Source organism: Heterodontus francisci, chromosome 8 (genome assembly GCF_036365525.1).
Source record: "Heterodontus francisci isolate sHetFra1 chromosome 8, sHetFra1.hap1, whole genome shotgun sequence".
Taxonomy (NCBI): Eukaryota; Metazoa; Chordata; class Chondrichthyes; order Heterodontiformes; family Heterodontidae; genus Heterodontus; species Heterodontus francisci.
This window is the reverse complement of record NC_090378.1, coordinates 80,868,835-80,883,569: the sequence shown is the minus strand read 5'-3', so window position 1 is coordinate 80,883,569 and position 14,735 is coordinate 80,868,835. Positions and strand designations below refer to the sequence as shown.

The 14,735-nt window shown below is 40.0% G+C and overlaps 1 protein-coding gene across 13 annotated transcripts in view; it reads right to left on the bottom strand.

Annotated features, from left to right (window-relative positions):
• LOC137372946 (KN motif and ankyrin repeat domain-containing protein 1-like) overlaps nt 1-14,735 on the bottom strand; it is a 137,988-nt gene that overhangs the window by 53,851 nt on the left and 69,402 nt on the right. For all 13 annotated transcript variants that reach the window (XM_068037498.1, XM_068037494.1, XM_068037486.1 and 10 more), the window contains 3 exons: nt 12,072-14,303; nt 612-723; nt 285-494 (listed from right to left, as the gene is read on the bottom strand). In XM_068037498.1, coding sequence (XP_067893599.1) covers nt 285-494; nt 612-723; nt 12,072-14,303 — 2,554 coding nt within the window. The remainder of the gene's footprint in view (nt 1-284; nt 495-611; nt 724-12,071; nt 14,304-14,735) is intronic.

Sequence of the window (14,735 nt, the reverse complement as noted above, 5' to 3'; positions counted from 1 at the left end):
CTTCCCCACCTGAGCGTCAAGAAACCATCTCATTATTCTCAAAGTATGCTCAGAGTGCAGATTGGGTAATGGCACTGCCTCAGCCTTTGATTCGCTGATCATAAGAATTAATATCTGGAAGGTCACAGGCTGAGGGTGCAAAATAGCTTGATATGCACTCCCAGCATGCATCAGGAGAGCCAAAGTGGGACATTTCCCTGGAGTTGTGTCTATAATATCCAATCTCTTGCATCTGATTGTTTTTAGTAATGTGATCACACCAACTGTTGTAACAAGTAACGTACCTTTTACTGCAGTGCTGCATAACATTGACAGTAGCATCAAGTCCTGTTGGCTGGATCCCTTCATGTCCTGCTCCCTCTATGTCCTTGGACATTTCTGCTTTGTTGTCAGTATGTTGGGTTTCATTTCCTGCACTGACACATTCCTTTTCCAAATCAATGTCTGAACTTCCTTCTGATGAGTTGGAATCTTCACTTGACGTGGTTTCATAGCTAAAAAAGAACATTATTTGTTGAAAGAACCAATGTAAATACCATCACTCAAATATAACATAAAAATTGTACACATCACAGATGTTGTGTGACCATAAAACTTTATTTGATGCTCACCCGCCATTTACACCAATGAACTGAAGATTTTTTTTGGCTGGGAGACCACTTGATTTGAAATATTCATCCTTCTTTTTCATAATAGATTTAAGGGTTGCAGACAGAAACACAGCTATAGGTTAAAAAAGAGAGAGAAATTCATCCAGTAATAGTTGTAGTTGTGTTTTACAATCACGTTAATCATCTTATTTAGTCTCCAGGAGAAGAGTCAGACCTGCATCACTGTTGGGTATTTCTTGTTGGAGATTAGTTTTGAAATCCAAATGTTCAGAAGGTGATGGCAGTGGCTCCACATGATGCACATTTTCAGCTTCTGTAAAGTCAATAATAACAAACCACTTTCGAACATACAAATTAGGAGCAGAAATAGGCTACTCGGCCCTTCAAGTCTGCTCCGCCATTCAATAACTTCATAGCTGAACTGATTACTCCACATTTCCACCTACCTCCGATAACCTTTCACTCTCTTTCTTATCAAGAATCTATCAACCTCTGTGTTAAAAATATTCAAAGACTCTGCTTCCACCGCCTTTTGAGGGAGAGAATTCCAAAGACTCACACGACCCTCTGAGAGAAAAAATTTCTCCTCATCTCTGTCTTAAATGGGCGACCCCGTAATTTTAAACATTGATCCCTAATTCTAGATTCTCCCACAAGGGGAAACATCCTTTCCACAACCACCCTGTCAAAACCCCTCAGGATCTGATATGTTTCAATCAAGTTGCCTCTTACTCTTCTAAATTCCAGCGAATCAAGCCTAGCCTGTCCATTCTTTCCTCTTAAGACAGCCCGTCCATTCCAGGTATTAGTCTAGTAAACCTTCTCTGTACTGCCAAGAGCGACGTCTCAACTCATTCCATCTTCGCTGCCTCCAGAGAATCCTTGGCATCAGGTGGCAGGACCGTATCTCCAACGCAGAAGTCATTGAGGCGGCCAACATCCCCAGCATATACACCCTACTGAGCCAGCGGCGCTTCAGATGGCTTGGCCATGTGAGCCGCATGGAAGAAGGCAGGATCCCCAAGGACACATTGTACAGCGAGCTCGTCACAGACCCACCGGCCTTCCATGCCTCCACTTTAAAGACGTCAGCAAATGCGACATGAAGTCCTGTGACACTGACCACAAGTCGTGGGAGTCAGTTGCCAGCGATCGCCAGAGCTGGCAGACAGCCATAAAGGCGGGGCTAAAGAGTGGCGAGTCGAAGAGACTTAGCAGTTGGCAGGAAAAAAAGACAGAAGTGCAAAGAGAGAGCCAACTGTGTAACAGCCCCGACAACCAATTTTATCTGCAGCGCCTGTGGAAGAGTCTGTCATTCTATAATTGGCCTTTATAGCCACTCCAGGCGCTGCTTCACAAACCACTGACCACTTCTAGGGGTTTACCCATTGTCTCTCGAGACAAGGAGGCCAAAGATGAACAAGAAGACTGCCTCCAACGCATTGACATCCTTCAGTGAGGAAATAAATAGGTTGAAAGCCTTTCAGTTTACCAGCATTAGTTCACATATTTTTGAATTGCAGACAAACTGTAGCTAGCAACTTGACAGATCTATGCTCTACTTCTTGGTGCCACCCCACATTCCTCCTCTATTCCTTGGTGCCTCCCCTCACCTCACTCCCCCATCCCCTCTTGTCAGAGCCAATTAACTTTGTAATGTGTTGAAGGGTCTGATTTTTATACAGAACATACCATAAGTTTAATTATGCTGAAAAAATAATAACGGCCTTAAAAGGTCCCTAGTTCAATGCTGGTCTGTGCTGAATTAACTCAACTCCCCTACGGTAGAAGTTAAGGATTTAATCTTAGCCTTTACACTACTGGAACAAAGCAAAGAAAATCATCCATTGCTATCAAGCGACTCTTGGATATTGTAGTAGGTGAGGACTTGGTTACAATGTCCTGCCAATATTTTGTACTGGCCAATTGTCCATACACATTGCTATTGCTATCCTCGATTCAATAACTCCAGGTAATATTTTCCTAGTTAGTTTTTGCGCTTCTCAAAACTAAGTATCAGAGTGATAGGAATGAAATATTTCCCATGTCAGGCATGCAAAGGACAATTTTAACCCTGCCCACCTGGCAGGAATCAGGCCAGTAGGCAGTTAAAATTCTGATTTAGTCACACTGATCTTGCTGGCTGTGATCGTAAACCTGCTGTTCTGAACAGGCAAGATGAACAGGCAGTGAGATTATTCCTTAAAAATTCAGATCAGACTCTGATATTGTCATTGGGATCTGACTGCAATTTCAACCAAGGTCTGTGCAGGAAACCTGATGGAAGCAGACCGTTCCAGAAGAGGCCCAGAAAAGGGAGCTGAATTTTTTTTTGCATCCTTAAAGGCTAAGAGGATTAGCAGTGATCCTCTGGGCCCCACAAGGAAACCATGGGTCTCCCCAACCCAGGGCCTTACTCCCTCAACTGTTGGGCTCTCATGATTCGCCTTTCAACCACTTCACCAATTGCCAGGGTCCATTCCTTTGAATCACCAATAGACATGAACAGTCCCCCTCATGTCCACTAGCTTCCTACCGGGTTCAGGCCAGACCCCAATGGGGTCTATGTAGATGAGGTCTGGGAGTCAAAATCTACTTGGTGCCACGGGAGAAGGCCTGACAGTTTGTGGTATACAAATCTCAACTCACACGACTCCTGGCTCCAAGTTAAAATTGGGGCTCTAGAGTCAACATCAAACACACCCTGCTCAAGAATAAAATAGGCAGCTCCACCGTAAGCTTCTGCCTCAACAAGGTGCCTCAGGAGTCACAAACTCAGAAAAAAAAGCTTGCTACTGCACCCATCTTTGCAGATTCTTTAAGCAAGGTGGCTATTTTAGTGACAATAGCGTTTTTTTTTCTTGTGAGCCCATGGTCATTAGGAACACACTTAAATCAACTAAATTAATTGCATGTAGGATACTTACACATGGCAGAAAGAAACTTTTTTTACTTCAACAATATTGAAAAATTGGGACTGTTTTTGTTTCAAGAATAATTTGATAAAGGTGTTTAAAATTACGAAGAGATGGGACAGTGCGAATAGAACCAGAATGTTTTCAATGACTGAAAGATCTAGAGCAGAAGAGCACAGATGCAAAATTAAATGCAAGAGATTTAGAACAGAGAGTATGAGGAACATATTTACATAGCATGGTCAGAATTAATGATTGAAGCAGAGACCCTGTTAATATTTAACAGGTTAGATAGTTGGATGAAGGAAAGGGGAATAAGGGGATATCGGAACAAGGCAGCATTACTGCTCATGTGGTGGATAATCAACATGGACTGATTGGATCCATTGGCCCATTTCTGTGTTGTAATTTCTATGTAATCTGTATTAGAATTTTATTTCCAGAGGTGGGAGGTTATTATGCTAATCAATTGCATCATTCTGTGCCCCAGCTGTAACCACTTTGCAATTCTTCAATTTTTCATAATTATTTCTCTGCCATTTCAAATATTTGATGGCAAGAATATTGGTTAATCAAACTTTAAGTAACTAAAACAAATGCATGATGAATAGACCCTTTGCTGGAACATAATTCACCATGTTTTTACCCCAGGTCCTGCAAAAATTCCATTTTGGTTAATATTTCCCAAAATGGCTGCATAGTTTCACCTAGCTGCCTGAAGGCCACAGGCATGGTTACTGGGACAAACAAGCCACATAGCATCCTCTATGATGACTCCTTCTGAAAGGTAGCTTTTGCTTTTAGTCACTTCCATGGCAGATCTTTGCCAAAGTAACCTTGCACCATGCCTTCAGGCTCTAATGTTGTTATAACAGTAAGAATGATTAACCAAAACTGTACTATGGAAATCTAATATTATGATGATGTGCAGCCACAGACATCACTAAGTGTCTGGGAAAGTAGGAGAGCAACAATGTGTGAGCCAGAAACCTATTTAAGACTGGAGTCAGGGTTGAACTGTGAATGGACTGAACCTGGACAACCTTCTGTTTGAGTTCAGTCTCTACATAATAGTTGAACATGGTTGTGTTTGGAGTAGAGTGAAGGTAGGTCAGCTGAAAAATGTATATTATGTCTGTGTCATAATTGAGTGATAATATGTTGGGAAGAGGGCACAAATGAGAAGTGGTTAATTTTTTGCACAATGCATGAAGAGGAATTTGTAAGAAAAGAAAATATATAGGAATTCCTCCTTCCTTGAAATGTTTTAGTCCATTACTGTTTTTACGATCATTTATGGAATGTAATGGAATGGAATATTTTCCACTTTGGGAAACAAACATTAGCTTTGTACAATCCCATTTGTTCTACACTGCAATAGGTGAAGATTTCTTCTGGTCACGATTGTCATGAAAGTGCTTCTTTTTTAAAAATATTTTTTGAGGACTCATGCTTTAGAATTGTGGAGATGGATTCATTGGAGGACTAAAGTGATTCCACAGATGACTGGACTTTGTTTTTTAAAGGGCCACTGGAAGGACAACATTTATTGGATGTCACCTGTCTTCAGCTAAGTAAACAACAGGTGCCTTCTGACTACAGGAGTTGTTTACAAGAGAAGTGACCTGTCAAGAGTTATGGTGCTCAAGAGCGGGTTTAATTTTTTGAATACAGTTTGGAGGTCAGCCTGCTAAAAGAGAAGACCAGTTCATCTTTTCTCCACCTCTTTGAGAAACCCTGAGACTCAAGTGTAAGAAATAGAGAAACCGAAGCAGCATTTTTCCTGAGAAGCTTCTGGAAGTCTTCCTCTCGACATCTCCTAAATGAACTGCTTCTGAAAAGATCCCAAAGATCCGTCTACGTGTACTTGGACGCAGGATTGTATGCCATCTGGAACATAACACATCTTATCCTTTTAAAAAAAGTTAAAGAAGTTAAAAAGTTTTTAAAAAGTTAAAAAGTTAAAGATAGTATCAAAGTTAAAGAAAAATATAATTGCGCAAAGATGGGTGGCAGGTCAGAAGATTGGGCAGAATATAAAAAGCAGCAAAGAATGATGAAAAAATTAATAAGGAGGGAAAAATTAGAGTATGAGAGAAAGCTAGCTGGAAATATAAAAACAGATAGTAAGTGTTTCTGTCGATATTTTAAAAAGAAAAGAGTTAACAAAGTGAGCATTGGTTCTATAGAAAGTGAATCTGGGGAATTTATAAGGTAAAATAAGGAGATGGAAGATGAATTGAACAGGTATTTTGCATCAGTCTTTACCATAGAGGATACAAGTAACATCCCAGTATTAGCTGTAAATCAGGAAATGGAAGGGAGGGTGGAACTCAAGAAAATTACAATCACCAGGGAAGTGGTACTGAGCAAATTGTTGGAGCTGCGGGCTGACAAGTCCCCGGGTCCTGATGGACTTCATCCTAGGTCTTAAAAGAAATGGCTCATGAGATAATTGATGCATTGGTTTTAATTTTCCAAAATTCCCTAGATTTGGGGAAGGTTCCATGAGATTGGAAAATAACCAATGTAACTCCATTATTCAAAAAGGGAAGGAGACAGAAAGTAGGAAACTACAGGCCAGTTAGCTTAACATCTGTCTTAGGGAAAATGTTAGAAGCGATTATTAAAGATGTTATAGCAGGGCACTTAGACAAAATCAAGGTAATCAGCAGAGTCAACATGGTTTTGTGAAAGGGAAATCATGCTTAACCAATTTATTGGAGTTCTCTGAAGAAGTAACATGGATAATATGCCGTGGATAATGGGGAACCGGTGGATGTACTGTACGTAGGTTTCCAGAAGGCATTTGATAAGGTGCCACATCAAAGGTTATTGCAGAAAATAAAAGCTCATGGTGTAGGGAGTAACATTTTGGCATGGGTAGAAGATTGGCTAGCTAACAGGAAACAGAGAGTAGGCATAAATGGGTAATTTTCTGGTTGGAAAGTTGTAACAAGTGGTGTGCCAGAGGGACCAGTGTTGCGGCCTCAACTTTATATAAACGACTTGGATGAAGGGACCGAAGGTATGATTGTTAAATTTGCTGATGACACAAAGATAGGTAGGAAAGTAAGTTATGAAGAGGACATAAGAAGGTTGCAAAGGGATATAGATAGGTTAAGTGAGTGGAAAAAGATCTGGAAAATGGCGTATAATGTGGGAAAATGTGAAATTGTCCATTTTGGCTGGAAGAATAATAAAGAAGTATATTAAATGGTGAGAGATTGCAGAGCTCTGAGATGCAGAGGATCTGGGTGTCCTAGCGCATGAATCACAAAAGGTTAGTATGCAGGTACAGCAAGTAATTAGGAAAGCTAATAGAATGTTATCAATTATTGCGAGGGGAATTGAATACAAAAGTAGGGAGGTTATGGTTCAGTTATACAGGGCATTGGTGAGACCACATCTGGAGTACTGTGTACAGTATTGGTCTCCTTATTTAAGGAAGGATGTAAATGCATTGGAAGCAGTTCAGAGAAGGTTTACTAGACTAATACCTGGAATGGGTGGGTTGTTTTATGAGGAAAGGCTGGACAGTCTAGGCTTGTATCCATTGGAATTTAGAAGAGTAAGAGGCAACTTGATTGAAATGTATAAGATTCTGAGGGGTCTTGATAGGGTGGATGCAGAAAGGATGTCTCCCCTTGTAGGAGAATCTTGAACCAGGGGCCACTGTTTAAAAATAAGGGGTCGCCCATTTGAGACAGAGGAAAATATTTTTCTCTCAGAGGGTCGTGAGTCTTTGGAACTCTCTTCCTCAAAAGAGGGTGGAAGCAGTGTTTTTGAATATTTTTAAGGCAGAGGTAGATAGATTCTTAATAAGCAAGGGGTGAAATGTTATTGGGGGTAGGTGGGAATGTGGAGTTGAGGTTACACTCAGATCAGCCTTGATCTTATTAAATGGTGGAGCAGGCTCAAGGGGCCAAGTGGCCTACTCCTGCTCTTAAGTCATATGTTCGTATATATGTTTGTATGTTCTTCAAGAATTATTAAGTACTTTGGCCAAATCATCTTTATTTTTCCTTTAACCGGTGTGTGTGCATTGGATATTTAGAAGGGAATGCATATCTTTACTGCCATATTTCAAACCATGTGTTAAAGCTTTGCATGTTTATTGACTAAGTCTTGTTTTATAATAAATTAATACTTTTGTTTATTGAAGAAACCTGGTTGGTGGATTTTATTCTGAAACTAAAATAGAGTATATAATTGGTCACATCGGTAACTGGGTATGCATTTAAATATATGTTGTGACCTGTGGAGAAGTGGAACTAGAGAAAGACTCCTCCCACCTTGGTCATAACACGATGTAGATTGTGAGGCAATTTCCTCTGATTATTCTACCTCATAACACAGAATGTGAGTTCTTTTTGAACACTTACATGATTTTGCAATAAATGGTAACCAGACAAAATTTTCTCACTAAGTACATGACATCATTGACAGAACCAGAAGAAATCTTCCCCATTGTTACTTAACTTCACCTGCATGTTTTTCATTGTTATGGAGAAACCATGGCAATATGATAATGTGCAAATTGAGCCAAAAAGTGCTAGAACCAAAGCATATGTCTGTTTGACATAGATAATGAGAATCAGACCACAGTATATCATTTGACAACTTAAAGTGTATAAGGCTGGGCTCCTATTATAATCCTGGGTAGTCAGTTGTATTATTTGTCTGTTCAGTGTGTGCGATCTAACTAAAATGATGAGGACTCTATGCCCCATATAGTGACACTGGGAAATCTGCAAATAATTGATCCACCACAACGAGTAGGACATCTTTTCGCAGGACTCAGCTAACAGAGCCTATCCTGTATCACAAGTCCAGTAAACTCTCAGTGAAAGATTCTATAACTGTTTCTCTTCTAAACTGATCTATTTCTCTTAAGCTCTAAATATGTTGTCCAATATGTGTTTCCTCCTCCTTGTACCCTCACAGGGCCCAATTTTACCTCAGTCTAAGTGAATGGGTTTTGAGTGAATGAAAATCAGGCCACAATGTTACCACACTCTATCTCAATTCTTCCCAGGATGTTGAAAGCATGGAACTCCAAAGTTTTCTCTTCTTCCTATAAGCTACAAAAATCCAACCTTGACTTAACCATTTTTACCTGGATGATCTCATGTTCTTTCTTATTATTTACAACTTTGCAGTGTCCTACAGTGTAGGCCCAAGGCCTTTGGCTCTTTTTAAAATATGACATGATTTGAGAATTCTATTGCTAAGTAAGTAAACCAAATAGTTCTACCTGAGGAGTTTAAGGAAAGGCAGTGAATTTTACTTATTTCCAATAGATAACTCAATTTTTATAGTTTGTTGAAGTTAAACCACCTGCTGACAGTTGTTCTTTGATCAATTATTGAGCTCCTGAAGTTCACTGATCTGTGAGGAGCTGTCTTGTTTCACAGATGTTACTCATCTTTCGATGATGCCATGGGGCTCATGCTTCTAGTAATTAGGTTAATTAAGAGATGTGTGGGACCACCTCCTGAACAAAGCTGAAGTTACCCTGCTGTTTATGAGGCTGAATGAGCACTCTATCTCCATCAGAAAGCAAAAAGGACCTGTCTTCATCTTTATTTCAATGCTAGCTCTCTGTTACCACAGTAGAGATTTCACAATGTCCCAATGCACAGGCTGCAAAGGTTAAATAGGTAGTTTCTTATTAAACTCAAAATTTGATATGTTCCTACAATTTGTTAAAATGTAGAAATACATTTGGCAAGATCGTTGAGAATTATTGCTCCAACCTTAGCCTTTGTTACTATTTGTGCCATGTCAGTCTGTTTGAGGCAGTTTCGGTGGTAGTTTGCCAATTACGTTTCTTTCTGATGTAATTTATCTCTATTTTTGATGTCTCCAGGAATCACCATTACATAGAAACATAGAAAATAGGAGCAGGAGTAGGCCATTTGGCCCTTTGGGCCTGCTCCGCCATTCAAAAAAGAACCTTGAAAAGCATTACGTACAACAAATGCTCGTCATTCTTCAATTTTTTTTAAATTCTTATTTTCTGTCATCAGTTTGGTGATAGTCCTATACTTGGATTTTCAAAAGGCCTTTGATAAAGTACCACATGGTATGCTTAAGAGTTAGGGCATATGGAGTCAGGAGACAAATAGCTGAATGTATAGCAAATTGTCTAAAATATAGAAAGCTGAGAGCAGGGGTAAAGGGTAGTTATTCAGATTGGAGTAAGGTAGAAAGCAGTGTTCCACAAGGATCAGTGCTGGGACCACTCTTACTCATACATTACATTAATGATTTGGACTTAGAAATATGTAGCTCTATCAAAATTTGCAGATGATATCAAACTGGTAGGGTACAGCTGACACAGAGAAAGAATGCAATATAATGCAAGAAGACATCAGAAAACTTGTAACTGGGCAGTTAAGTGGCAAATGATGCACTATGGTAGGAAAAACAGAATCACCTACATCTTGGAAAATAAGAAACTGTTTGTGGTAAAAGAACTAAGGGATCTAGGAATACAGTTGATCAATTAAAAACAGCATTTCTGAGGGAAGTGTTTGCTTTCCAAGTCCTGTTCTTCACAACCATCAAATGGAGATCAGAAATTAACATAGTCAGGAATTGAACATTGTAGGTATTGTATTGTATGGGCTGGTACTCCAATGCATCATAACAGCCAATATTCCTCCCTTACTATACAAATAACATACCAAAAACAGCTTAACCACTCATTCATCCCATTTGCTGTTTTTGAGGCAATACCCTATATAAATTGACTGTAGCAACAGTATGTCTATACATAAAAATCTATATGTATCAAAGTAATTCATGAGCTCTGGGATGTCTTGAGGCCATAAGGTTTCATATAAATATAAGCTCCTTCTTTCCTTCCAATGCATTGTGATAAAGTACAATCCAATTTGCAGCTCAGTCCTTTATTATACTTGGTACTTTTATTGCTGGATATTATGCTTTAAGTGGTTTGGCTTTGTCAGTGATTGGACAGTGTCGCTGAACTTATCCATCACTGACAATGTTCATCTGGGCTACAATGCAGGTAACTAACAAAATGGTATTATAGTAACCATTCAAAAAAAAAGACAAGGAATGAGAATAAGCCATTTGGTTCATCAATCTTTTTCCTTCCACAAAACATGTTGTGGGCCCTGCTTCACCCATCACGAGAAACAGTTCTGCAAAAATTCCCATGACCTCAAAGATAATCAAGCAGAAGTTCAGAATGTTGATCACATTTCCACTAATCAACACTTCCTCCCATATCAAAACTCAATTTGGAGCTAAGGCACCAATCTCAGATATTTCTCCAGCTCCTTTGTGAAAAGGGTTAATTGTTTCAGTCTCCACAGACCCAATATTGCACAGAGGAAAAAATATCTTCTAACCTTTAGACTCACTAGAAGCTTAGCTGGAGCCCTCTTGCTCTGTGCTCATGGTCCATTTCTACCTAATGTCATCCCTGCCAGTCAGCGTCTTTTCTCCATAAACCTTTTCTTTACCAATTTCTGGAGTATATGGATTTAGGAAACAGAAGAGAGAATAGCGAATCAGGTTTTAACTTAATACATGCAGGAATTCTCTCCAAAAGTGGCTTTAGTACTACATTTAGAATAATGTGTCCACATTTGGTCCTCGCACACTTTGGGTGATATCAAGGAGGGCAAACAGAATGATTCCTTATATTTGGGCTCTTAGCTGTGGGGCTTTCTTCAATGGGCTGTAAAGAATTTGCAGTGATTTTTTAAATGATGCAGCACTGAAACAGGCCCTTCAGCCCAACAAGTCGGTGCCGATCAACAACCACCCATTTATACTAATCCTAATTTAATCCCATATTCCCTACCACATCCCCACCATTCTCCTACCACCTACTTACACTAGGAGCAATTTACAGTGGCCAATTTACCTATCAACCTGCAAGTCTTTGGCTTTGGGAGGAAACCGGAGCACCCAGCAGAAACCCACGCAGTCACAAGGAGAACTTGCAAACTCCACACAGGCAGTACCCAGAACCGAACCCGGGTCGCTGGAGATGTGAGGATGCAATGCCAACCATTGCGCCACCCCTTGCACCACTGTACCCCATGATTGAGGGTTTTAAAAAAGATGAAGTGAACAGGAGTGGGTTGGATTTTACCAGCCCTCTGGAGAGAGGGTAGGAGGTGGGAAGCCTCGTAAAATGGTGGTGGAAGGCATCTGGACATCTTCCCACTGTGACGGGATATTCTCAATGGTCAGAATGGCTGTGGCGTGGCCACCTGCCAACTGGAGATGGATGGCCAGTTAAACTAATTAACCTGCCAATTAACAACCACTTACTGTCCCCACTTCTTATGATCAAATACCTGGCAATGTTCAGCATCTGGGTAAACATATCAAGACTGGTCAGTTGGGATATGGGACCAGAGTATTGCATGCCCCATAGAACTAGACCACCTCAAGGAAGGAAGGGCAGTAAATGAATAAAACTGGAGTGTTTTCTAAAACTGTTGATTCTGTGGAATATCTAAATATTAACCATGCCATTTTGTATTAGTGGACTTACCTGGTTCACATTCCTTTCCATTAGAGCTCTCTTCTGATTGGTTAAGTATAGACTGTGATGAGGACAATGGTTGAAGAGAGTTCACCAGTTGACTACTGAGGGACCCAATACTAAAATAAAGTTTCTTTAAGTTCTGCGCCAACTCAGGATAATTCTGCTCCAAAAAAGATTGCTGTTTGCACAAAAGATCCTCAATATTTTTAATACACTGCCCTATTTCAGGGTTTGTTGAAATTAACTGAGATTCAGATTGCAGGAAGGCATCCAAAGTCACAACCTGGAAATCTGAATTTTGGCAATCTTCTTCCTTTTCACATTCACCATGTTGGCTGTCTGCAGCAACTGAACCTTCTTTTCCATTTTCTATCACAGCACTGCTACCGTTAGTAGACCTGGTTTTATTGCTTTTTAGATTATCAGAGTTACTCTCTATATTATCACCTCTTACTCCATCTTCCTTCGCTCTGTTAGACACACCGATTACTTGAGGAATGCAATGCAATGATGGTGCATTCTCATTCTCAACAGCTTTGTTGCACACCCTGACTGCAGCATCCATTGCTTTGTCGCTTGTTTCAACTGCTGCCATAATTTCTGCATTATTGACAGTAATGCGATCTGTATTGACCCCAAAACTGCGTGTCTTTTTTAATGTTGTGACCGTTACATTTACAGTACAATCTCCACAACCTACTGACCGAGTGAATGGTTGGAGGTCTGACTTTATTTCATGTTCACAGTTTTCTTTTGATTCACTTGGCTTTGGTTCAGTGGCCCCATGACTACATCCATCTCTTTGTTGATTACTTGCAACACGTATGTTAGATTGGTTTTGCGCATCTTCCCTTTCCAAATGCATAGACTGGTCACCTTGTAGTGTCTTTGGGTAAAGGCTAATCTTGCTAGCACCAGGCACGGCACCTTGCTGTTCAAGCTTATGCTCTTGAGTTCCACCTTCAAGCTGTTTCTCCGATATGGAGACTGTGGTTCTTAGTTCTCTAATGGCATATCTCTCTGTGCTGGGATGTGCCACAAGTACTAACCCCAACTCCTCTTCAGTAACTTGAACACCTACATCTCTCATTCTGTGTTCACTGTCTCCTACAGCATAAGAGTTCTGAAGTAATGCTTTGTGGAGAATGGGATCAAAGTTCTTGATTTCACTTGTCATAAAATTTGAAGCAAATTCATTTTGATAATCAATGTCTATTGTTTTTTCATGTTCAAACTTGTCATTTGACAGAAAGAATTCAGAGGATGGACTTTTGCTTGAAAATGGTGCTTGTCCTTCTTCCAGTTCGGAGCTAATTGTTGCTATCAATGAATTACATTGCATTCCTGTATTGAAACACTCAGTTTTATCCATAAAATCATTGGCTTTCCTCTGTAGCACATAGCTTGTATTCTGCAGCGTGCTCTGTTGATTTTTTATTTGAATATTGAGCTGTTTGTTTTCTTCCTGCAACAAAAATATTTGCTTCTTAAGTTCAGAAATGGTTTTTACTTGCTCTTCCGTCTCTTTGGTTTTATCTTGGGAAATCCTAATTTGTTGCTCTATCTGATGGACCTGGGTTGGCATCAGATTTGACTGCAGTGTTGTCTCAGAGGTGGTAGAGTTCTCCTGAGCAACCGGATTATTTGGTGTACTGAAGACATCATTTTCCAAGTACTTTAATTTCTGCTGGGACAAGGGAAGGATTTGACATTTTTCTTCTAAACTCAATTCCTTGAAATCAATTGGCATGCTGGTTGCCCTAATAAAGGGAGGTTTTACCCAACTTGGAACAGATTTCCCATTTTCCTTCAGCCTTTCCCTAGTGTCAGATAAAGTCTTTACCGATCTGCAATCATGCATGTTGGGTTCTGATAATACTGGGTCTATGTTGCATGAAGAATTTATGAATAATTCTTGGATATTAGTCACTTTACATCTATTGGTAGGTGTCCAGGAAGAAGTTGCCATCCAATTATCCCCATAGTTTCTACGGGATCCAGATTCAGCTGAGGGGAACCGAGTATCATGGATGCTAAAATTTCTTGGCAATGTGCTACATTTTTGTTGTTTGGCTTTCTTGTGTATGTAAACCTTCCTGATGGTATTTCCTTTCTCTATATCATCCACATACTTCAGAAAGTCCAGGTCCAGGTGGAAGCCATAAGGAGTTTCCACAGAATATGGGGATTGCTTCCTTCTGTCTGCATTAGTGCACATGCCAGACAACTGGATGTTGGCTTCAAAAAATGAAGAAAATTACCATTAAATAGCAAATATTTGCACTTTACAATGCATACATGTAAATCCAGCTCATTCATTAGATAATGCCTAAGAAAAGCCCTGCAGTAAGATACCAGTATAGAATTACTGGCATAAAAACAGAAAGTGCTGGAAATACTCAGCAGGTCTGGCAGCATCTGTGGAGGCAGAAACAGAGTTAACGTTTCAGGTCAGTGACCCTTCATCAGAACTGGCAAATGTTAGAAATATAATAGGTTTTAAGCAAATAAAGCGAGGGTGGGGGAAAGAGAACAAAAGTAAAAACTTCAGCATAATTACAACCTCGACAGATTGCTAACATAGAATGTTGATGGTGTGCGGAATGCAAAAATTAGAACTTTGGCTATCACCTCATGCTTTTGACTAGTTTGGGCCCAGATTCTAGTTCA